Source organism: Rhinatrema bivittatum, chromosome 2, assembly GCF_901001135.1.
Source record: "Rhinatrema bivittatum chromosome 2, aRhiBiv1.1, whole genome shotgun sequence".
Classification (NCBI taxonomy): domain Eukaryota; kingdom Metazoa; phylum Chordata; class Amphibia; order Gymnophiona; family Rhinatrematidae; genus Rhinatrema; species Rhinatrema bivittatum.
In genome coordinates, this window is record NC_042616.1 from 62671955 (window position 1) to 62698347 (window position 26393).

Sequence of the window (26393 nt, forward strand, 5' to 3'; positions counted from 1 at the left end):
GACATGTACTGTTTATTTTATTCTAAATGCTAATCCTACAAAGTATGACAAATAAAAGTCTAATTCTGTGGATAAAACACATAGACTTTCCTGAACTATTTGGATTGTGTAGGTATAGGAGGTAATAACGAGAACTGTCTGTAGCACTGCTGGCGCGATAGGGATGGGGGAAGGGGAAGCGAGGAACACAGTAGCAGATAGGTTCCCAAACCTCTAATGCCACTTATACAAGGAGAAGGATGACTTCAAGCCATCTAGTTGAGAGGAAGAAGGAGAAAGGGAAGAGAGGAGAGGAGATGGATCTCATCCAAGGTCCATCTACATCTACTGGAGATTTGGAGGAGCAGAAAGGTATTACTCTGATAATTAAAAGGAGATGAGGAGAAGGACTTGTGCCATTCAGGTACAGTTAGGAATTTAAAGAGAGAGAAGGAGGCAACATGGAGGAGGTAGAAAATAAATGTATAAAATGAATTTCATTTTTAATACTTCACCAACATGGGGAGGGAAGTCATTAACGTGCCCTGTATCCCATGGAAGGGAAGAAATGAATAACTTAAAGAAACGAATCAATTGGCAATAACATCATGGGCTTTATTAAAGACAATAAGAAGTCACAAATTTATTTGGAAACATTTGTACCATCTAAAAATAAATCAATCAGTTATCAAGATATAAAGTTTTAAGTTGTTTATCTCGTTACTACTCACTATCAGTAAAGAGAAATGTTGGAAACCCCCAAAACTCTCATGTGTTTCCTTGAATAATGACCTTAATGCACCCCTATGCTTTTAACATCACTGTAGTGATCAAAAACTTTAAATTGGGAATTAACAGAAAATGCAATGTAAAGGGCCTCAAAAGAGATCTTTCCCACTGAGCTGGAAACCCTGGAAAATGACATCTCCTGGCATAATGACAGTTCATCTAAAATATAAATGTGAGATGTGACCTCTGGAACTAACATGCGGGTTCAGCTGTCACAGGGGATATTCAGTAAAATATTTTTGTTAAAATGAAACTTTTAGAATATCCAGGCAGGATATGTTGGAAATAAGACCTTTTCAAACCACCTATCTGAAACTAAGCTTATAAATGTGTAACTTTGTTAGTCTTTCCCCCTGCTGTGTCTGAAAATATTAGTGTGGTTCATGTGGTATGCTATTTCCAGCTAAAAGAGAAGCAATATGTAACATTTTTTCAGATCATGTTATTACTACATGCTTTAACATCTAGAGTCATCTTTAAGATCAACATAATTCTGACATGTTCCCATATTTTTTAAACCATGCGCTTTCCACTGGTTGAAATTCCTAAAAAACAAGTCTGTTTGCAAACCACCATATTTCTGGAAGAGTGTCATTAAAAACATGGACTAACCTTCTGGTCTGGGCCTGCCAAGGACTTTCAGAACTTCGGCATTGGTTGGATTTTGTCCCAGAGCCCTCAAGACATCGCCACACTGTGCGTAGGTGATTTTTAGCTCATTCTTTGGGGTCCGATCAAAGAGGGAAAAGGCTTCCTTGAACTCTGGCAGAAAGAAAAACAGAGGCAAATACTGATGTGCACACTTCGTAGCTGATTCTTAAACCATTTAACTTCCTGCTCTAATGCAGCTTCATATGAATACCTGTTTGAAAATCATTTTTGCTAGGAATGGAAAGATTATTCAAAAACATATTTTGTCATCAACCAAATGTACAGAGTACAGGGGTGTCTGCAAATTTTTATTTATTTAAAAAAAAAATAAATCTTATATTCCGCAACTTCCAGAAACAAATTCTATCCAATGCATACATTTGAGAGAGACTGAAAGACCGAGAAGCCTTAATGTTGTTTTGAAATGCACTGAAAGAAAACCTGTAATTCTAAGAATAAAGTAATTAAAATGGAAAAAAAAAAAGTTGTTTGGCTAATTAACCGTAACAAGAGGCAAAGTTTGTTCTATATCTGTGCATTAAGCCATATGTGACCTAATTTGTTTCCTGGCTCATGCTCCTAGACTTTCCTTGGATCTGATCTCTCGTTGGAAAAAAGGAACTGGTAAGGTAAAGCATGTTCTAAAGAAGACAAAGGGGTCTGAAAAACAACACAACGTGGTGTAAAGAGAAAATCTCAAAAACTAGTATCGGAACTGCAGTGATAACGCTGTAAATTTCAGTCTGCTGTCTCTTGCCCTCTACAGGGCTCAAGCAGTGCAAGTTCCCAAAACACTTTGAAACACTGCAGAGCATACAAAAGTCTAAAACTGTACCTAACAACTCTCAACAAAAAAACTCGACAAGGGTGCTCCCGCTTACAAAATCGCCCTACACTGCTAGCATTTTAACAACTCCTTTATCTTCATCGGGGACAAGTAAATGTGCATCCTTCCATAGTATCACTCGATCTCACATTTTCAAGTCATGGAGTGAGTTCAATACGTGAGCTCAGACGATACTAAGGAGGATGTGTGCCTGTTATAAAATTCCCTCACGTACGTGGCAGAAACCTGACTTAGGCTGCTGAGCACACACAAGCTTAAAATTAGGTGCATATATATATACACGTGCCTGGGCTACTTTATAACATGCCTGGGTAGGCACGTGCTGACATACGCACGGATATGTGCATCCGCATGCCCCCTTTGAAAGTTACTGTCTAATACCTTAATATGCATGTTAAAATGGTCCGGAAAGATGTTTGCATGAGTGTGCTAAAATTAGGATGTCCATACATGTAAATGAAAAGTTGTCATATGCAAATGACACAGCCAAAGAATATGTTTGAGGGAAATCTTACGCAAGTAAGGGATATCTCTCTGAACCTAATTCTTGGAACTGTTCTCTCTCTCTCTGAACTAACATGGAGTAGGAAGCAAAATAATCTGAGATGCTTGACAATGTTAATTTTCAAAGCCTGGACCTTGGCTTACTAAACTGTCTGTGTCGCATAACAGGCACAGCACCAGCTATTTTCATTAAGTCTTCTAAAAACAACCCACCCTATCAGAAACTGTGTCCTTATCTATAAGACATCTCTAGCAGTCAGGTGTTGTGTCCATCTGACCACAAGTTAAACTGACTTGTAGGAGAGAAAAAAACCCCAATGATTTGAACCAATCATATTGTTCATCTTGTAACCTATTAATTTGCCTTAATGAAACTGACTAATGCAAAGTGAGGCCTTTGAAAAGAGAACATTTGACCATAGAAAGTCTCCTAATACTGGTTCCATTTTCTCTGACTGCCACCTTGCTCAGCTGTACAAGACTGTTGCTGCTCTAGTTGAATGTCACAGATGCTGATCTTAAAGAAACACAGACTAGAGTTTCCTGACTGCTTCTACTATGGTCTGAAAGATTGCTCTAATCTATAACAGGGATTAGTAAACCTGTAATATCTTTGAACTGACAAGATTTTATTTAAGTGATTTAAGTGCCCATTTAGGCATGGTGAAATGTGGAAATTATCTACCATATAAATGGGCTTGGACCGATGTGCCGCAAATGCGCAGTAGAGAGCAGCTCTACTGCGCATGCGCAAGAGCTCGTCGATCAGAGGGGAGCCCAGCAGACGGCTGTCTTGGAAACGGCGAGCAGGAGCAGCAGCGGCAGTACAGAAGGTCTCCGGGGGGGTCTCTCTCTCTCGCGCGGGGAGAAGCAGCAGCACAGACACAGAAATGGGAGGTCGCCATGAGTCTCTCTCTCACGCGCGCGCCTCATCACCGAGCCCGGTGGAGCCGGGTGATGAGGTGCGTGCGAGAGAGAGACTCCCGGCGACCTCCAATGGAGGAGCAGCGGCGGCAGCACAGAAGGTCTCCGGGGGGGGTCTCTCTTGCGCGCGGGGAGAAGCAGCGGCGGCGGCACAGATACAGAAATGGGAGGTCGCCGGGAGTCTCTCTCTTGCAAGCCAGGTGGAGCGTCGCGCGCGCGCGAGATCCCCGGAGACCTCCCATTTCTGTGTCTGTGCCGCCGTCGCTGCTTCTCCCTGCACGTGAGAGAGAGACCCCCCCCCCCCGGAGACCTCCAATGGAGGAGCAGCGGCGGCGGTTAAGTGTCAGGCGGGCCAGAGAGAAGAAGAGGGAGTGGAGGAGGGCTGGGAGAGGGAAGGGGTTGTGGAGGAAGTGGGAGGGGAAGGAAGAGGATGTAAGTGGGGAGGGTAAAGTTGTGGAATACAGAAAAAGGGAGTGGAGGAGGGCTGAGGGAGAGGGAAGGGGTTGAGGAGGTGGGAGGGATAGGGAAGATGAGAAGGGATGGAAGGAAGAGGATGTAAGTGGGAAGGGTAAAGTGGAATACAGAAAAAGGGAGTGGAGGAGGGCTGAGGGAGAGGGAAGGGGTTGAGGTGGGAGGGGAAGGAAAGGGAAGATGAGAAGGGACGGAAGGAAGAGGATGTGAGTAAGTGGGGAGGGTAAAGTTGTGGAGTACAGAAAAAGGGAGTGAAGGAGGGCTGAGGGAGAGGAGAGAAGGGGAAGGAAAGGGAAGGTGAGAGGGGAAGGAAAAGGGAAGAGGATATGACTGAACAAGTGGGAAGGGTAAGAAGTTCTGGAGAAGAGAAAAAGAGTGGAGGAGGAGGGCTGGGTGAGGGAAGGGGTTGTGGAGGAGGTGGGAGGGGAATGAAGGAAAAGGGAAGTTGTGGAGAACAGAGCGGCTCTAACCATGCCGGTCTGAACGATGGAATCTCGCCCGTTTTAACGGGCTTAACGGCTAGTATATATATATATATATACAGTATATGTATGCTGTATTCAAACAATTGCTATATTAATCTGTTAGGTTTAATGGCTAAAAGCCCTAATTAAAATCTCTAATGTTTGATAAATTGAATTAATTCTTGTTCTAAATATAATGAAATCTGATCTATGACTGAGGAACAATTCTCAATACTGCAGTTACTCCAAATTCCATAAATGCAGTCACACCATAGTCTTCTCAAACAAAACAGTTACACATCAAAAAGGCTTCTTCAAGCACTGCTCCGCAACTCACAATGTGGATGGCTCAGACCATCCAGAGAGGGATGCAAACAAATTGTTAGTTAATTTATCTTGATTGATTGCATTTCTTCCATATGCAAATTGGAGCAATGTATAATTTATAAAATAGGTTAATAACAATAAAAGCATATAAAATAAACCAATTACAGTAGGTTAACCAACATAATTTAATTAGGTTAAAAATTTAGGTTTATTATTTAAATAGAACATAGTGCTCAACAAAAAATAATCGCACAGAAAGTGGTGGAGAAAAGCTAGCGGGTGTATGCTTGTGCAAAAACGTAGTGTTATTAAAAACTCACTGAAATTTGAGAAGTCTTTACATAGATGCAAAGTAAGGGGAAGTGAAATTCCAAGGCCATGGGGCTGGGTAGGAGACGTTCGAGTTCTTTCTAGGCTTATTGCTGTCCTTGCTGTTGTAGGTCAGTCCAAAGAGCACGCCAGGGGTTGTGAGGCTTCTATCTGAACAGCGGTTTTTGAAGGGGCACAGCCCCAAGCACTATCTAGTCACAAAAGCAGGGGGCTTCTTTCTAGGGAGACAAGAAGTTAGCCAGTGGACCCCCCCCCCCCCCCAGTTCTTCCCCCAAATATAAAATAAAAGTTTTCACAAGGTACCATCAAGATAGGAGGGACATGGAAGTGGGAAAGAGAAAGACACAAAAGAAGTAGGTGACGAAGAGGACTCACCAACACACTCTAAAGCATTAAAAAAAATAAATCCACCTTTATTTCTCCATGACAAAGCAATACGTTATTAGAGGACAAAGGTTTCCTGTGAAATTCCCATTCTTTACATGGGGAGGGGAGGGGCACTTTTCAGATTGATAATTATGATTCCCATAACAGGGATATTGTGATACTGGACTATAAACTTTGCAGGAAGGACCTAGTTGGCAGAAAAAAAGGGAGCAGTAATAGATTCTGTTTAAAAATGATTAAACAAATAAAATACAAGGGGGAAGGAAGGAGGCACTATATGTTAACTTGGAAAGACGAGGTGACACTTCCATTAATAGCTTGGTAATGTACAGATCTTCAGTACTGCCAAGAAAATTAGAGAGTGAATTAATCAAAGACAGAAATAGGACAACAGTGAAGAGACAGGTGTTGCTGGTGGGAGATTTTAACCTCACCTACACAAAAAAAGGAGATGCAGAACGAGTATATAGTCCAAAAGTTAAATGGTATTATCAAATATCTTCTTTATAACTTTGTAAATGGCTACTCCAAAAGCTCAATACAGTGTAGAACAGTCATCAACCAGGTCCCTCGACATTGACCGTGTTTCGCCCAGAGCTGCGTCAAGAAGGACTAACAAAGTGTTTAATTTCAACCACTGAAAATAAAACAAAAAGTTACATATAAAGTATAATGGACTGTATCAAAAGGGCAAGATTACACATTGCGCCGGGACACATACCTTAACAGATAGTCCATATTTAAGTCAAGGGAGAGCGCGCAGCACTAGCAGACGCACCAATTTAAAGGGATAAATTTTGGTGCGAAACACTGCACCAATAGAACAGCACCAACACAGAACAAGTAAACCAATCAAAAAGAACCATACAGAAAAAATGTTAAATGAAACATTCTATCTCATTATTGAGTCCCTTAGGAGATAGACAATCTGATTTGAAAATCCATTTTTATTCCCTGCATATCAAGATTTCTGAGAAGTTACCCCCCGCCATGGGGGGGGGGGGGGGAACAACATCAATTACCAAAAATGTAAGATCGGCTTCTGTTTTCATAAAACAACCAATCACAATACCTTGCTAAAATATGATACTCATCACCCCTCTCATTTAAGAATGAATATACCTATGGCATAGCTATTCAGACTTTATTGCCTTTGGTCATCCAAATCAGATTTTTTTGTTCCAAGCTAAGCAGATGATATCCCGGTTTAAAGAGAGAAGGTACCCTCGCCAGGTACTTCAGAAGGCTTTTAAATGTGCTCGTTTTGTAAATCGGGATCTTTTGTTTTCCCTCAAACTCGGTCTTCTGAAAGATGTATAAATTGCATTTTGCCATTCTCTACTCACACTCAGGATCTTACGACCATTATCAGCCATCATTGGTCCATTTTAGCACTATATAAATGTTTTGACTTTCCTCTGAGATTTACTTTTCGACGGGGCCGTAATCTTAGGGATATACTGGTTCATTCCAAACTTAATGACACTGTTTCCTTAAATTCTTCTATTCCCTCCAGTTTTTTACCCTGTGGACACTGTTCAGTGGGTCCCCATGCCCTTCCCAGTACCATATTTAAACATCCTGTTTTACAGCAGTCTTACAATCTTACGTTTTCTACAACTTGTGCTTCGTGGGGAGTCATCTAAGTGATCATTTGCCCATGTCCTAAATTGTATGTGGGCAAAACCACCCGGTCGGTAAGGACTAGGATCATTGAACATCGGTCTAATATTCGGACCGGCCGAGAAACAATGCCCTTGGTTCCCCATTGGGCTTCTTTTGCACATACAGAAGCCGATCTTAAGTTTTTGGTAATTGATGTTGTTCCCCCCCCATCGTGGGGGGGGGGGGGTGGTAACTTCTCAGAAATCTTGATATGAAGGGAACAAAAATGGATTTTCAAATCGGATTGTCTATCTCCTAAGGGACTCAATAATGAGATAGAATAGTTTTGTTTCATTTAACATTTTTTCTGTATGGTTCTTTTTGATTGGTTTACTTGTTCTGTGTTGGTGGTGTTCTATTGGTGCAGTGTTTCGTGCCAAAATTTATCCCTTTAAATTGGTGCTTCTGCTAGTGCTGCCCGCTCTCCCTTGACTCAAATATGGACTATCTATTAAGGTATATGTCCCGGCGCAATGTGTAATCTTGCCCTTTTGATACAGTCCATTATACTTTATATGTAACTTTTTGTTTTAGTTTCAGTGGTTGAAATTATACACTTTGTTAGTCCCTCCCGATGCAGCTCTGGGCGAAACACGGTCCATGTCGAGGGACCTGGTTGATGACTATTCTACACTGTATTGAGCTTTTGGAGTAGCCGCTTACAAAGTAATAAAGAAGATATTTGATAATACCATTTAAGTTTTGGACTGTATACTCGTTCTGCATCTCCTTTTTTTGTGTGGATGATTGTTTGGAGTGCAGCTTTTTCTACTGTATTGTTGTTGGGAGATTTTAACCTACCAGATTTTGATTGCTGTATCCGATATTCAGAAATGATTAGATATAGAAAGATTCTGGTGTTGTGGGCGTGAACCCTTGGACCGAGGGGAGTTGATGCAACCTGCAGGGAGGAGCCCTGCAGGTCACCATCATCAGCTCATGGAGCTGGCTGTGGCAGAGGCCCAGTTAGAGCTTCTTCTATACCATCCCTCGTTCCTCTTAGGTTGAGCCCTTGGGTGCTGAGGCCAGCCAGTCTTAGGTGGGGGCCTTTGATGAAGAACTGGAGGTCCATGGAGATGATTGAGTCACAAGCCAGGGTCCAGGGCAGGCTAGTTATAGGTGTAGTCAGAGACAAGCAGTGGTCAAGGCAGCCAGTGTTCAGGCATGGTCATGAGTCAGGCAGTGGTCAGTGGCAGGTAGAGATCATATGTTGTCAAGTTTCAGGGCTGAAGTCAAAACCAGAGATCCATACGAGGAAAGGCAGGCTGGATAGGCAGGCAGGGAGGAGAGGAGCTGCACAGGTGGGCAGGAGAAGACAATGAAGACAGTGACAAACTGAGAACTGACCACGAGATGAAGACTCGACAAAGAACTGAAGATTGATCACAGGACAAAGACAAACACCAGGAACTCAGGAGTAAAAGACCAGGAACACAGGAATAAAGACCAGGAATGCAGGAATTAAGACCAGGAATGAAGACAAGGAATGCTGAGGCAACAGTAGTTGACTATTGCTGAAGCAAGAAGAAGCTGCTGAAGTGGCATTTTATAGGCCTTTGCTGGTGATATCATTAGGCACTTCCGGCATTTTCCCACTGCAGGCCCTTTAAGAGGAGCAACGTCGGGCATGCGTGCACCTTAGGAGAGGCCCAGGGAAACAGCAGCATCGGAGGCAGGCTGAGCATGACAGCCTGCCACACATCCATTCGGGGGTCTTCACTGGAGTCGAGGGTGTCGCTTCGGCCTTGGAACTGGAGGTAAGTACAGTGGTCCACAGGCCTGCCCTTGAACTGGAAACGCAACATCTGGACTATCACCGAGGTATTTTCTTCTCGGAAATGGTAGTAGAACCCAAATGGGAATAGGCATTAACAAAGAAGCTAATGCTCACATTACTCTGTTTTTCAACTTATAGTACCACCCACCCAAATTTCTGCATTATTTTTTATATAATATTTTTTAAATGGACATTTTGTAAGCTTTTTATGTTTGATAAAATGGACCTTGTGTTTGGTTCTGGCATAAAATTTCTAAAATATCAACAATCAGAGGACACTGAATTTTCATATGTACACTATTGTCCGGTATAACTGATTAGGCTATCCCATATGTTGGTGATTGTTGCACTGGGAGTGGACCCTTGGCTTGGTGCAGGATTGGTACGGCCCCCCGGTTGGACCCAGAGAACGCCTGCCACCAGGAGGTGAAGCACAGGTGGAGACAGAGGCTAGCTGAAGTTTCACCAATAGCAACCTGGGGTTCTCTCAGGTTGAGCCCTTGGTTACTTGGGTCGCCTGGTCTTAGGTGGGCCTCGCAGGGTCCCCTAGAGAGAGATTTCAAGGGAGTGCCCACCAAGAACAAGGATGCACGATTGGTGTTCAGGCAAGGAAGTCCGTAGGTCACAGGAGGCCAGAATAGACTGTCCGAGTGTATAGCGAGAAGCAATACCAGAGTCTTGGCGAAAAATGGTCAGCCAGGCAAAGTCGGTAACAGAGGTCTGTCCATGCGTAGTCAGAGTTCCAGGCAGTGGTCAGGTCAGGCAGCAATCAGAGAGTAGTCGGTGTTCCAGGCGGAGGTCAGGTCAGGCAGCGATCAGAGAGTAGTCGGGTTCCAGGCAGTGGTCAGGTCAGGCAGCAGATAAGGAGTAGTCCGTGTTCCAGGCAGAGGTCAGGTCAGGCAGTGATCAGAGAGTAGTCGGGTTCCAGGCAGACGTCAGGTCAGGCAGCAATCAAGGAGTAGTCAAGAACAAGCAAAGGTCAGTACCGTGAGATCAGTCCGAAGGGTACTACCAGGGATGGAGAGATGAAGAAGCAGGAGACGCTGGAACAGGAGACACAGGAGATGCTGGGACTGGAGACCAGGAGACACTGGAACAGAGAGACTGGAACGCAGGTAGGCAAACTTGCTATCAGTAGGTGATTGACCCTATTGCATAGGAAAGGAAGTGAAGTGAGGCACTTCCTTTTATACAAGACTCAATCCCAGCATGCCGCGGAGCTGGGACCTGCCCTTTGCCTTTTAAGAGGGCAGTCATTCCATGCTCGCATGCCTAGGTGCGGGGCCGATGCCACGGAGGACGCCGAGCCCCACCATGATGCCTGGCTGGAGCTGGGAGGTGAAGCATTGGGGAATGCCGCCACGGAATGCCGAGGCTGAGTGGAGCTGGCGGGAGACGTAAGGGAGGCCGACCCAGGACTGGCTGGTGAGGAAGAAGGGTGAGCGGATCTGGGAGAGGGTTGGGTGAGCGGGACGCGCAACAGTACTCCCCCTCCTAGGCCTCCCCCTTACCGGCTTTGGCCTGTCAATATGGTCCCGATAGAAGTCCTGTAGGAGTTGCTTGTCGTAGATGTGGTGGGAGGGCTCCCAGGAGTTCTCTTCCAGCCCGATGCCCTCCCACGATAGGAGATACTCCCAATGGACATATATTTTTCGGAAGTCCAGGACTTCTTTTACTTGGAGTGTCTCCTCTGGTTCAGCAGAGACTTGAGGAGGAGGAGGAGCCCTACATGAAGGCCAGGACAGTATGAGTGACTTCAGCAAGAATATATGAAAGGTATTGTGGATACCGATCAATCTTGGTAACTGGAGTTGGTATGTTACCGCTCCGACATGGCGGAGGACAGGAAATGGCCCGATAAACTTTGGCACCAGTCATTGAGAGGGCAGCCTCAGCCTGATATGTCTTGTGCTTATCCAGGCCTTTTGGCCAGGTTGGAACAAGGGTGCGGAGCGAAGATGAGCGTCGGTAGATCGGTTAGCTCACTCGGCAGCCTGGCCCAGCCTTTCCTTGACTTGTGTCCATAGCCTTTTTATCGTCTGAGCTGTCGACTGGGCTGCAGGCAAAGGAACTGACAGTGGGACTGGTAGAGGCAGACGTGGTTGGTGGCCAAACACCACAGAGAAGGGTGATACATCAGTGGCAGAAGCAACATGCATATTGTGGGATAGCTCAAGCCAGGGTAGCAGGTCGGACCAGTTAATGCTGGTCATTAACATAAGTGCGTAAGAAAGTTTTCAAGGACCTGTTTGTTCTCTCTGCTTGGCCGATTGACTGGGGATGATAAGCGGAAGTCAAACTTAGAGTAATCTCGAACTTCTTACACAACAAAGACCAATATTTGGTGACAAACTGCGGACCTCGGTCCGAGACGATTTCTTTGGGTAGCCCATATAGGTGGAAGATATGTTTGAGGAAGAGTTTGGCCAGTTCAGGAGCTGAGGGAAGCTTCTGGAGTGGGATGAAGTGGCCCATCTTTGAGAACTGATCAATGATGACCCAGATGACTATGTGGCCCTTGGATGGAGGTAAGTCCATGATGAAGTTGGTGGAGATGCTCGACCAAGGTTCTATTGGCGCCGGGAGAGGTTGGAGGCTTCTGTTGCGCACATATGGGACAGGAGTCCACATAGTTGTGGGAGTCCTTGACCATATTAGGCCACCAGTAGTACCTCCTTAGCATTTCATGGGTCCAAGCCCGACCGGGATGGCCAACCAACTTCGAATCGTGGGCCCATCGAAGGACGCGTTTGCGGAGGTGGCATGGGACCACGGTCTTTCCTGCCTGTACAGTATTGGTGACTGTGAGGGTTACGCAGGCTGGGTCGATGATATGCCTGGGGATGTCAGGCATATCCTCAGGTTCCAGAGAGCAGGAAAGAGCATCCGCTCATGTGTTCTTGGCTTCAGGACGCTACCGAAGCTCGAAGTGAATACATTGAAAGAACAATGCCCAGCGGGCTTGTCTGGGGTTCAACAATTGAGCTTCCTTCAGGTGTTCAAGATCTTTGTGATCTGTAAAGATCGTAAATTTGTGCTGTGCTCCCTCTAGCCAAGGACACCATTCTTGGAGTGCTAACTTTACTGCTAAGAATTCACGATCCATGATCGTATAATTCTGCTCCTCAGGGGAAACTTTGTGCAAACAGAAGGAGCAGGGTACTAGGGTTCCTTTGGGGGAATACTGGCTTAGAACTGCCTTTGCCCCAATGGCGGAGGCATCGATGAAGGGGCGATTAGGATCCAGGTGACGTAGGAAAAGTTCAATGCAGAAGGCCTCTTTCAAGGCATGGAATGCGGCTTGAGCCTTGTGGCTCCATTCCTTGTGGGTACTGCCTTTCCTAGTCATGGCAGTAAGTGGAGCAGCTAATGTGGAGTAATTGGCAATGAAGTTCCTGTAATAGTTTGTGAATACAAGGAACTGTTGTAGGGCGCGGAAACCTACAGGTTGACACCAGTCTCGGATTCCTTGGAGCTTTTCAGGATCCATGGTAAAAGCACGATTGGAAATAATGGTCTAGTCTGTTCAAAGGCTAGTCTGTTCGAAGATACACGTCTCTAGTTTTGCATAGAGACGGTTGTCTCTGAGATGTTGAAGGACTGTCTGAACATGAGCATGATGGGGTTTTAGATTCTTGGAAAATATCAGAATATCGTCTAGATATATGAAAAATGAGTATAGTAGATCCTGGAAGATCTCATTCATCAAGCGTTGAAAGACTGCAGAGGCATTACAAAGTCCGAAGGCCATCACTACGTACTCGTAGTGGCCATCTCTGGTATTGAATGCAGACTTCTAAATGTCCTCGGGTTGAATCCTGATGAGGTTGAATGCCCCTCAGAGATCTAGCTTTGTAAAGATCTTGGCTCCCTGGAGATGATCAAAGAGTTTGCTGATGAGTGGTAGAGGATAACGATCCTTGCGGGTTACAGCGTTTAGCCCACAGTAGTCAATGCAAGGACGGAGACTGCCCTCTTTCTTCTTCACAAAGAAGAAACCCGCTCCTGCTTGAGAGTTGGAAGGACTTATGAATCGCTTGTCAAGATTCTCTTTGATGTACTCAGACATTGCCTAAGTCTCGGGTAACGAGAGAGGATAGGTCCTGCCTTTGGGAGGTGTGGTACCTGGTTGAAGTTCTATGGGGCAATTAAACCTCCGGAGTGGAGGTAAAATGTCTGCATTCTGTTTAGAGAATATATCTTGGAAGTCTGTATATGGAACAGGCAACCCAGTGAGGGTTGTGGAGTTCAACATGGTGACTGCTGGAGACACTTGATGTAGGCAGTGGTGTTGGCACTGGGGGTCCCCACTGGACTAGCTGTAGGGATTGCCAGTCAAATTGCGGACCATGCACCTGGAGCCATGGAAGTCTGAGGATTACTGGGTACATGGAACGCTTCAGGATGTATAGTGAGCTCTCTTCTTCATGGAGGGTTCCCACGGAAAGGAAGAAGGTGATGGTGCGATGGGTGATGTGTCCTGGGAGATGCTCTCCCTGGATGGACGCAATCCAAAGTGGGATGTCCAGAGGCTAGAGCGGGATTTGGAGGAGTGTGACGATATCATCCAGGAAGAAATTGCCACTCACCCCGGTGTCCACAAGGGCAGTAGTGGCAAAGGATCATGACTCTTGGGAAAAAGACATGGGAAGGAGTAATTGGGGGCCAGTAACAGTGGCGCTCAAGCTCGGGAACCTGCCGGGCTCAGGCTCTGCAGTTTCCTGAACACACTGGGCAGGCTTGTAAGAGATGACCAGAGCAAAGGCCCTCCTTCTTCTGACGAAGGCGTTCTGTAGGAGACAGGCGCTCGCAGTTGATTTGCATTGGCTTCTCTGTAGAGGGAGGAAGCGCCAGTAGGGCCTTTAGCTGAGGGCTGGTAGCACAAACTGGGTGTATGGCAGAAGGCTGAGAAGCTCTTACCTCCTGATGCCATTGACGAAGGTGATGATCAATTTTGCCAACCAAGGAGATGATATCATCAAGAGATGTGGGAATCTCGCAAATGGCTAGCTCATCCTTGAGGACAGGAGATAAGCCATCCATATAGATTGCCGGTAGGCAGTCCTCTTGCCATCCCAGTTCTGTGGCGAGGGTTCTGAATTCTACCATGAATCCAGTGAGTGAATGCAAACCTTGCCGGAGATGGAGAAGCTGATGGCCTGCAACCGCCTGTCGGCCGAGGTCCTGGAAGGTTCATTTGAAGACTGCGATGAAGTGAGAAAGATGACGGAGGATGTCATCCGAATGTTCCCAAAGTGGGGAAGCCCATGCCAGGGCCTTCCCCTCAAGGCATGAGAAGATGAAAGTGATCTTTGTATTTTCCCTTGGAAATAGTTCAGGCTGCAGGGCGAACTGCATAAAACATTGGTTGAGGAAACCTTGACAGAGGCACAGATCTCCATTGAAGTGAGGTGGAGCAGGAAGGTCCACAGATGCCCGTGAGAAAATAGGATATTCATTCCCTTCTAAGGCAATTGGAGAAACTAGAGCTTTATTTTGCTCAGGTGTATTCTTATCAGCAAGAAATGCTGCTAGTTGATTAGGCATAAAGAAAATATAAGATACATTATTATACTTAAGTATACACTTACAGGGGTATTTTAAAATAAAAAAAAATGCCCCTATCTCCAATGCTCTAGGCCTCAATAGCAAAAATTGCCTCCTTTTCTTTTGAGTAATTTTTGTTAAGTCAGGGTAAATATTAACTTTCAAATCTAAGAAAAGTTCTCCTCTATGACGAAAAAAAGATTGCATAACCCAATTTTGGTCTGATTCTAGTAGGAACAATACAATTAAAGTGGACGGAGTTATTAAATCACTTTGAGTAGACTCTAGTAATTTTGAAACAGCAAATTGTGGGGTATCCAAAGGTGTTATTACATTAAAACCCTCTTGATCTGAAGTTATCTTCTTAAATGGTGATAAATAATAAATTCTAGAAGCCAAAGGTAATATCTGCTCTGGGAGTTTTAAGACTTCCAAGATACTTTTTCCACATATCCTTTGCAGGTTTTTCTCCCTAGTCTTATTCTCCAATTGCTCAATCCTGTTTTGAAGTAACTGGTTTTCTTTAACCAATAAATGGTGGGTCGCAAACATACTTGAGACTTCTACTTTAACTTTCTCCAAGACATCTTGATTGGAAGAAACTTTTTTCTCAATAGTGTCCATCCGTTTTTCATGAGCATTCACAGCCACACAGATAGGGCTCAATTGCTCAGAGATATTTTTATTCAAAGTTTGTATAGTGACCCAAATAGATTCGAGCATTATAGTGCTAGGTCTTACCAGCTCTGGAAATGAAAACTTAGGCTCTACCTCCAGCTGCCGTTGACAGGGCAAACCTGCTCACGCTTCAGCGTCCCGCATGTCTTCTCCTGAGAAAATTGGGGCTGTATTATCCTCTGCTGACCGAGAAGGACTATTCTCGGTTGGCAGAGGATAATGGTCTGCTCCGCGGGGTTTGCTGGAGCAGACCGTTGTTCCGGGGACAGTGATGTCATCAGTTCAGGGAGGGGGTCGGGTTCCTCTGCCTCCTGGCTTGCCTCCAGCAAACTTACTCCCGGATACAGTGTTCCCTCAACACATGGGAGTCCATCGGGCCCAATATTCTTTCAGAATCAGCAGCAGGTAAAGTAGCATGCTCTCTGGCTTGGTGTTTTCTGCCAGAGTGCGGCATCTTGTTCAGGACCCAGACACGGCTCTCTCCAGCGTTTGTGACCGTCGGCCATCTTAGATCTCTCAAGCAGGTTGTTTTATGACAGCTTCTTCTAACTGAGACCGTAGTCTCTCCACTGAAGAAGTCAATGCCTCAATGGTTTGCTTTGTTCTCGGACATGAGCTGCTAAGCCAGGGATGGCTTGTAAGGTGGAGACTCCACTGAGTCCATAGGCTTGGCAAGCTGTTGCACTGGGAGTGTACCCTTGGCCTGGTGCAGGATTGGTACGGCCCTCCAGTCAGACCCGGAGAGCTCTTGCCACCAGGAGGTGGAGCACAGGCAGTAGGGGTGTGCATTCGGATTGACCGCATTAGTAAAACGCAACTCATATTTTTTTTTAACTTAAAAAATTGATTCGACATAAACGATTGGATTTCCCACATATCGAACATAGATATGTTCGATATGTGGGAAATCGCGATTGTTGAGCCAAAATAAAAATATAAACCCCCTCACCCTCCTTAATCCCCCCCCCCCCGACTTACCACAACTCCCTGGTGATGGAGCGAGGAGTGAGGACGCCATTTCTGCAATCCTTGGCGAGAAGCATGTGACGTCGGCGGCACGTCGAGTGACGCCGGCGTCACGTGATTCCCGGCGAGTTCGCGCCGGACGGCTCGTTCGGCCCAAAAAGAACTTTTGGCCAGCTTGAGGGGGTCAGGAGGCCCCCCCAAGCTGGCCAAAAGTTCTTTTTGGGCCGAACGAGCCGTCCGGCGCGAACTCGCCGGGAATCACGTGACGCCGCGTCACTCGACGTGCCGCCGACGTCACATGCTTCTCGCCAAGGATTGCAGAAATGACGTCCTCACTCCTCGCTCGATCACCAGGGAGTTGTGGTAAGTCTGGGGGGGGGGGATTAAGGAGGGTGAGGGGGTTTAAATTTTTTTTTGCACATATGTACATATACCCAACTCATTGGATTTTTTTTATGTCCATATTGGCCGCAAGTGGGACCCCCTTTCGGACATAAGAAATATGAACATAAAATTTTGCTCTGCACATCCCTGACAGGCAGAGACAGAGGCTAGCTGGAGCTTCACCAATAGCAACCCAGGGTTCCCTCAGGTTGAGCCCTTGGTTACCCGGGCTGCCTGGTCTTAGGTGGGCCTCACAGGGTCTCCTAGATAGAGAGTTCAAGGGCGTGCTGACCACGAACAAGGGTGCGTGGTCAGTGTTCAGGCAAGGAAGTCCAGAAGTCACAGGAAGCCAGAATAGACTGTCCAAGTATATAGCGACAAGCAATGCCAGAGTCTTGGCATAGAATAGTCAGCCAGGCAGGGTCGGTAATAGATGTCTGTCCATGCGTAGTCAGAGTTCCAGGCAGTGGTCAGGTCAGGCAGCAATCAGAGAGTAGTTGGGTTCCAGGCAGAGGTCAGGTCAGGCAGCAATCAAGGAGTAGTCAAGAACAAGCAAAGGTCAGTACCATGAAATTAGTCTGAAGGGTACTACCAGGGATGGAGAGATGAAGGAGCGGGAGACACTGGAACAGGAGACACAGGAGACGCTGGAACGGGAGACCAGGAGACACTGGAACAGAGAGACTGGAACGCAGGAAGGCAAACTTGCTATCACTAGGTGATCGACCCGATTGCCAAGGCAAGGAAGTGAAGTGAGGCACTTCCTTTTATACAAGACTCAATCTGGGCGTGCTGCGGAGCTAGGACCCACCCTTGGCGCTTTAAGAGGGAGGTATTTCTGCGCGTGCATGCCTAGGGGTAGGGCCGATGCCACGGAGGATGCAGAGCCCTGCCGTGAGGCCTGGCTGGAGCTGGGAGGTGAAGCATTGGAGAATGCCGTCGCAGAACGCAGAGGCCGAGTGGAGCTGGCGGCAGACGCGAGGGAGGCCGACCTGGGATTGGCTGGTGAGGAAGAAGGGTTAGCGGGCCCGGGAGCGGGTTGGGTGCGAGCGGGATGCACAACAAGATGAGCATTATGGTCCTTATCAACATCATTTTCTATGTTATCCTTAACGGTGCAAGAGAGAGCTACCATTGAGCTTTTAAAGACTAATTTTCAAAAGCATTTCCACAGGTACAACAGTGCCTTAGCTGCAGAAATGACTTGTTATAAAATTACATGCCCAATATGTGGGCAAACATGAATATATATCCTGCATGCAAGTCAGTTTGCCTGGGCTAAGCAGAGGTTCTCCTAGGGGAAGAGTTGGGGAAGGTTTTGCATGCTTTTGGATTTTGAAAAGTGTTTCTGAAAAAAATTCTGCTTTCATTTTAGCAGGTGTAAGTATGTGCAGGCAGTTGTGGTGGGATAATTTTCAAAGCAAACTTGCGTATAAGTTCACTTTGAAAATTGTTACAATTAATACATGCACGTTTTTTTCCAACTATTTATTTTTATGCAGACTATTGCAAAATTACCCCCACATTGCTTAACCAGCAGGAGGACTTCCTTTTACTCTTAAATATTCTGATTTTTACCCTGAGATTGTCCAGTGTGACGCCTGTGTGTTTCGCATTTAGAACCTGTTATTCTATATTCACCACCACAAACATTAGCTACAGCTAGTCAAATACACAGCACAAATAGCCAATTATGATGTGTGGCAGTAAACGTTAGATGTGATCAGTTTGCATTAGTTTTTTTGGCTTTGTGTGTCTGGCTAGAAAAGCGAACTTGCTATTTCCTCCAAAAACACAAGCATTCTTGGAGAGACATCATAGCTGCAATAGATTAAATCCAAATTTTAAAAAGTTTTCCAATGGGAACAGTTTAAAAAATAGCAATACATGTGGTTGACATTCTGGGTCTTTGGTATTTCTAATGAAATAAATATGTTTTGTGTAAAAAAAAACAAACCAGTATTAGCATCAGGGCCCTGCTCCCAGAGATTTGACTTCATTAGAGAATATATTAAAAAACCAAAATGAATTGTCAGGATTCAGATCCTGGTTTCTTAACAGAGTGAGGAAGAATGCAAGACAGGTGTTTAGCATGATCACTCAGTTCTAATGCTGATGTGTGATGTGAAGAGTATTTGATATGACATATTAAATGAATAACCTTCATCACATTCAGATGAATGGTTTCTTCAAATACTATGGTAGAGGGCGATCTCAAAAGTCCAACAAGTAATCCAACAAATAGCATCATAATGTGAAACTTTAAGTGATAATTAATTATAAATCAAGTTTTGATAGCATAAGAATATAAAACCATAAGAAATCTCAAAATGCATCAGACCAAGGTCCACCGAGCTCAGCATCTTGTCTCTGACAATGGCCAGTCCAGATCAAAAGTGCCCAATAGTTGCCCCAAAATAGATTATATTCTTGTTACAAACTTCCAGGGAGAGCAATGACTTTCTCTGTGCTGTCTGACTAATAATGTTTTATAGATTTTCCCTCTAGGAGCTTGTCTGGACCTCTTTTAAACCCCACTATACTAATCACCTTGACTTTGTCTTCGGGCAACAGATTCCACAGCTTGATTGTGTGTTGAGTGAAAAAGCACCTTCTATTTTTTATACCCTCCTTCCACCATGTTCCTGATGCCTTTTAAGTTTCCAGTCTTATAATTCAGACTTCAGGCATTCTTCTACAGACATTTTAATGTATGTTTTTAGATTTGCATTTCTATTTGCCATTCACAATCTGCTTTTTAGCAGAATATAAAGGCAGTTTAGAGTCATTTACAGTACATCTCTGTGTTTTAGCAAGTTAACAATGTACATAACTGTACCAAAGATCCTGCCACTTAAAAGGATTAATTTTCCCCTGAATTTTGTATTTAGCTGCCTATATTATTAATTGACCTGTAAGTTTGACTTGTGACAAAACCCAATCTACTCCATAGTACTTCATTCTAACATTGAGAGTTATATAGATCAAACATTTTAGCCTTCCATTCATTTAGCCTGTGTAACAATGGACTGCTTCTGTTTGTTCATTCTCTTCTAATTCTGCGGCTGATTGCTTGTCAGTTACTGAGCTAGATCTTACTTGGGGACCATCTCTCAACTGAACATAGGTTTCTAACTGAGGCCTAGATTCATCAAAATGTGATACATTTTGCATGAATAATGCCTGTGATAAGGAAAAGGGGACATGACTATGATAATTTTAGAGTTACTGCACTGTACATAGGTATTTATAGCATTTAGCAAAGCATTTTCTGTTTTGGGGAGAGAGGGAGAAGGAAAGAGAGAGACCTTTTATAAGAGTTGCCTAGTAGTCAATTATTTTTATCACGATAAGAGGGCAAGCTAGTAACTCGAGGTGAGGTTTAGGTGCCATCTTGTCTAGGATTTTGGGGCCAGTTTTACATGCACAGTGAGACATATGAACAGCACTGTACATATCAGCGAAGATTTGATGTGATTTTGAATGAGGAAAGTTACACAAAGATGAGATTTCTAGGGATGTGCAGAGGGACCGCATATGTTACATTCAGTATTCGTATTCGTGGGGGGGGGGCAGATACGTTGCATTCGGCAAGGGGGGCCCCCGATCCGTTCATGCGTTCCATTCTTATTCGTTTCCCTGGTAAAATTTAATTTACTACAACCCCCCACCCTCTTGACCCTCCCAAAACTTGCCAAAACTCCCTGGTAGTCCAGCGGGGGTCCGGGAGACATCTACTGCATTCACGCCATTGGCTGCCGGTATTCAAAATTGTGCCGATAGCCTTTTACCTTACTATGTCACAGGGGCTACTGGTGCCATTGGTCGGCCACTGTCACATGGTAGGAGCAATGGATGGCTGGTGCCATCTTGTGCTCCTACCATGTGACAGGGGCCGACCAATGGCACCGGTAGCTCCTGTGACATAGTAAGGGCAAAGGCTATCGGCGCCATTTTGAATACCGGCAGCCGACGGCCTGAGTGTAGGAGATGGCTCCCGGATCCCCGCTGGGGACCCTCCTGACCCCCACAAGACTTGCCAAAAATCCCTGGTGGTCCAGCAGGGGTCCTGGAGCCATCTCCTGCATGCGGGCTGTCAGCTGCTAGTAATCAAAATGGCGCCAATAGCCTTTGCCCTTACTATATCACAGGGGCTACCGGTGCCATTGGTCGGCCCCTGTCACATGGTAGGAGCACAAGATGGCACCAGCCGTCCATTGCTCCTACCATGTGACAGGGGCTGACCAATGGCACCGGTAGCTCCTGTGACAAAGTAAGGTCAAAGGCTATCGGCGCCATTTTAAATACCGGTAGCCAACGGCGTGAGTGCAGTAGATGGCTCCCAGACCCCCTCTGGAACACCAGGGAGTTTTGGCAAGCCTTGGGGGGTTCATGAGGGTGGGGGTTTTGTTTAAATTCACTCCTTTAGACAGCCAAATAATTCGGTGAAGATCCGTTGTATTCGTGGGAATCGCGATACGTTTCGCTTCTCCACGAATACAATAAATATGGCCCTATATGTTGCGGATTGCCAATACGTTGCAAATGAATGCACACCCCTAGAGATTTCTATAATATTCTCTTGCCCTAGCTTGACAGTACCCTGGTAGAGAGCTCATCAAACTAGGGTCAGAGAACATTGTAGAAATCTCATCATTGTGTGACTTTCCTCACTCAAATCATGTCAAATATTCACTGATGTGTACAGTGCTGTTCATATGTCTCACTGTACAACATTGCAGCACTGCCAGAATCTCTGCCGGCACCTGGTTATGAGGAGCAGCACTGCGGCCCTACCGGAATCGCCAGCGGGGCCTGGAGAGGAGGAGCAATGCCATGGTCCTACCAGAATCACCGGCAGGGCCTTAGGAGGAGGAGGATTGGTGCAACCCACTCAGTAGGAAGGATCTCAAAATAGAACTGGGTCAACCCCAAGAAGACGTCCTGTTGGCTATGAGGGATGAAGAAGTAGACTGCTGCTGCTAATTCATTAGGGGGGAAAGTTAAGAATGTGTGTGTGTGGGTTTGTGAGAGAGAAGGGGAACATGTGTATGTGAGGGTGTGTGTGTGAGAGAGAGAAGGGGAGCATAAGTGTGAGAGAGAACATGTGTGTATGTCTGAGATCGTGGGAGAATGGGAGGAACGTGTGTATGTGTGAGAGAATGAGAGAGCATGTTTGTGCATGTGTATGTGTGAGAGAGTGTGGGCCTGTGTGAGAGCATGTGTGAGAGTGAGAGAGCGCATATACGTTTGTGTACACGTGTATGTAGGGGTAAGAGAACATGTGTGTGAGAGAACAGAAAATTTGTGTGCAACAAACCTCTGTCCTCCCTTCCTGCTAATCTATGGCAATCTCAGGGAATCTAGAAATCAAATGTTCCCAGGTATGGAAAGCAGGGGATATTTAAAAATCCTTATGTTTTAGTTATTGGGTGTTATTTGATGTGTCTATTTTGAAATATTTTATTGGTGTTCAGAAAATATGTATATGTTTTTAGTTATTAGTTGTTCTATTTTTTAGCTATTTTGAATTATTCTCTTTATTCATGTGGTTTTACTACTTTTGATGTAATTTTTATTTCTTGATTTTATTGTTTTATGAGGAATAGTAATATTTTTTCCATTGTTGCACTGCATACAGAGTCTAGCTTTTTGCGATTTCCAGTTCAGTTTTTGTCTGCACTTTTCCATTTATATTTTATGGTCTCTTTATTCTGTAGTTGGTGAGGGTTTGTCTGTGTTCTGTATGTGTGACCAAGGTGAGGTATTCTGCTAGTGTGTAGTTTCTGTGCAGAGATCTATAGCAGCTTGGCTTATGTTTTCCTAATAGGGGGTGTATTTGTGTTTTAGGGTGCATTATAATGTCTGCATTATTACCTTTTTATAGGTAGGGTTGCTGTTTGAATGCTGGAGGTTAGTACTGCTTTGATATAGAAATTTTACTGTATTGTAATTCTGTTTGATTGTGACTTTCAGAACGCCAAGACCATGCCCATGTTGAGTTACATCTTGGAGAGACATTGAATACATTTATGACTCTGTCGGTGTTAGGCCTGTATCCAGAGATGGGGGAGGGGGGGGGGTTTACACAAATATGCTAAAAGTGAGGAATGAGGACATTTTTGGTTCATTCTGAAAATACCTTGGGGTATTTTTGGTTTTGTGCATATCAATAAAAAGGCATACCCAAGGCCCTCTATCCCCCCTCTTGCCCAGCAAACATAAGTCTGGGCTCTGTGCTTACCCCAAAACAACTGACCCGCACCCCTGCTGGTACAGCCTGGGGTCTTGATTTTTCTGGCTGGGCCTCCCTGGGACCCTCTGATCTCCTCTTCCAACTAATATCTTCCAGGGTTGGGTGCCTCCCCCAGCCCCCACTTATTCTATCTGTGGGGGACTGGCATTATGGAAAGGGAAGGAGCAATGTCCACTCATTCCTGCCCTCACTCTTTGCTCTTTAAAATGGCAGCATTGGCCCATTGGATGGCATTAGCATGACATCACTGGCTGGATTTATCTATATAAGTACTGCTGATATTCTAACTTTGCATTTATCCAGAGAATTTGAATGTTATCAGATAAATAGCTTTGAATATCAGCCATTTAATGGTTATACAAATTTTTAGTTACCATCTAAACATACAATATAGCATTCTACATAATCATTGGCTTTTCCAGAACCCATTGCAGGAAATCCACCACAGCAGTCCCATTTCTGCAATGATTTATATCATCATATGCCAATTTAGTCTTGGTTTTATCTTATTGCATTCATGGAGACGAGGGTTTTTTTCCCCCCTCTTTTTGACCTGGCAATTTTTTCCTTCTCCTTAGCACCTCTAGCTCAGTCAGAACCAAGACTAGGTTTTAGGCAGCAATCTTCATTTGCAGCTATTCATGGACTTTCCGCCCTATTTATAACTCCCTCTAACCCTCCCCCCCCCCCCAAAAAAAAGTATCTAGGCTGTTTTTTGCAGCAATGGTTCTGGTCAGGGGCCATACCTCAGGGTTTCTTCTGGAGCCCTGCAATCATGGATCTTGAATCTGGCCCCTTGGTGTCACCTTTAAGCAATGACCACAAAGTCCCTAGAGGGTGCTGTGAGCAAAGGTCCCAATTTAGGTTTCAAATCATGGACATTCCTCATGGAAATGCACAGAACAGCCACTAAGCCACAGACCAGGCCCATATAAATGTGGTTTTGATTTCTCTAAGAAAAACAAGACTAGATCTCCATTCATACGATAGACTAGCCCACCTTATTCCTTTTTTCATGGTCATCATAGCAAAGATCCAAACCCTTTTAATAAAATGTTAAAAAAAAATAAAGTTGAATGTACTTTAGTTCTGTATGCAGATAACACTGTTGCCTTTTTTTAAAATACTGCATTGGTTTACCAAGTCTGTATAAACCAAACTGCAAGCCAAGCTTAAGCACTGTTCCTTGGTAACAGAAATAAATTAGGTAAATTCTCAGAGAAGGATGTCAGAGCAGTGTATGGGTCCCAGCTCGGAAATTTTAAATATCATGGGGTCTAGATTAACTAGACCATAAACTTTGATTACCTTCTTTCTCAGCTGGTGAAGCAATAAATATTAGACTTGGTACACTATTTTTAGTTAAAGAGTCTGCACAGATGCAGTCTCACAGCTATTGCTTTCAGTAATTGAGAATGGTGTAAATGTTAACAGTGGACCACCTCATTTCCAAAGTTTCTTTATCCAAAACACCTATTAGCTGCAAAAAATCATGGGCTTTAGCCTGTATTCCATTATCTAGAGAAACTTCTATATGCCAAAAATTGGTTGGCTTCATATGTTCCATTATCCAGAAAATCTTCTATGATATGAAAAGTGATTAATTTCATTTGTTCTAGTATCTGGAAAAACTCCCATTATTCAACATTGTTTTTATCAGAAAACATCCATTATCTAGTACTTCCATTATCCAGAAAAAAATGATTATTTGGAACAAGCCTGACCTCAGCCATTCCAGATAAAATGTGCACTGCTTTATCGCATGACTACCACATCAAAGTCTGAGGCAGTAAGGCTTCTATGCAACAGATCTTTAGATTCACAGTTTAGTCAGTGCTCCGAAATCCACACACCAATCCTTGTTCTGTACAATGAGGTAGATTTTAAAAGCCTTGCATGGGCAAAAACGGCCACGTACGCATGTACGTGGGCCGCACAGGAGCTATGTGAATTTTAAATAGCTGGGAAGGGCACATGTACATTGATGTGCGTGCGCCCAAAAAAATAGGCAGAAAAGGGGCATAACCCTTAATTTTCCTCTGCAGGCGCGCTTATGTTAAAATCTACCCGAATGCACATAAATTTGAATGCATAAAAAGAGGCATTCTGGAGGTGTTTTGAGTAGCTGTTATGAATGTACATGCATAACCTACCTTTTCAAAACCATCATGTCAATAATGCACATAATGTAGTCCATTGTTTTGAAATGGATAAAGTTATGCGCATATTCTTGCACAATTCATACAGTCACCTTATCCATGCTTAAAAGTGCATGCACAATTTTACAGTGAGGAACACTACTGAAATATTAAATGGAAATAGGTGACATAAATTGTAGACAAGAAGTTCCATCCAGAATTAAAGGAAACAATTTGGGGATTTGCATGTGCATGCTTCTCTGATTTATGGATAGGGGTGGATCAAAAAAGAAATCCCACTCCTCTTAAAGTCCTCACATCTCCCTTGACATGTTCTGAAAATTTGGTGTGGATAGGACATCAAACCCAAAACATACCCACACACATACACAAAAGTAGGCTAATTAAAAAGTGGTAAAAACACTGTCTTGAGTTGGTGTGCTAAAGTTACTTTGGCCTTTCTATTCCCAGCTTCAGAAACATTATTCTAAACAAGGTTTATTCACTGATGTCAACTGATGCAGGAAAACCAAACCTTTCCAAAAGAAACACTGAGGAGCCTATGTACCAAAAGCATGTTAATTTTAACATGCATGTAAACATGCCAGATTCTGAGCATATATGACCTGTCCTGGGGATTCCTCAGCCAGCTGGGTTTTCAGAATGTCTACAATAAATATAAATGAGCTATATTGGCGTGTACTGGAGACTCCATATATGCAAATATATTGCTTACATATTCTTTCTGGATAGCCTGAAAACCTGACTGGCTTTTGGGTCCTCAAGACAGATTTGGGAAGCTCAGCCATAGGAGAAACGATATTCTCCTTCTGCTGGCCTGTTACAGTTTTTCTATTTCTGTACTTCTAATGTCTTCCATTCACCACTTTCCAGAACCAAACAGAAAACATGGGTTTTGCTTTACTTAGTTTTATGGTCAATACATTAAAAAATATAAATACTGGAATATCCAGTCAGTAAGATGATCAACCTTTTGAAATGTTTAGTGTTAGGGAAGGAAGGCCATAGTACAAAGACTAAATGATTTCTTTGCTTCAGTGTTTACTGAAATGGATGTTGAGAAGATACCTATGGATTGTAGAGCACCACATCAACAATTAAATTATTAAATTTTTCAAAAGTGCCATTATTCATCACAATACCCCATCACTCACATACCAGGTGTGTTTATATTATAGACCTTCATAACATCCCGCGGTGTTTGGGGCTTATCTGCTCCTTGCTTAAACCGCTTGTGGGATCATCTTTAATCATCGGTCTTTCCACCACTGGTGCCAAATGTCTTTTT

General features: G+C 44.3%; 1 protein-coding gene across 1 annotated transcript in view; it reads right to left on the minus strand.

The window, feature by feature from the left end:
* Nucleotides 1-1375: 1375 nt before the first annotated feature.
* The window catches only part of LOC115086024 (myosin light chain 1, cardiac muscle-like), a 49568-nt gene continuing 24550 nt past the window's right edge, over nucleotides 1376-26393 (minus strand). The window contains exon 3 of the mRNA XM_029592605.1: nucleotides 1376-1530. Coding sequence (XP_029448465.1) covers nucleotides 1376-1530 — 155 coding nt within the window. The remainder of the gene's footprint in view (nucleotides 1531-26393) is intronic.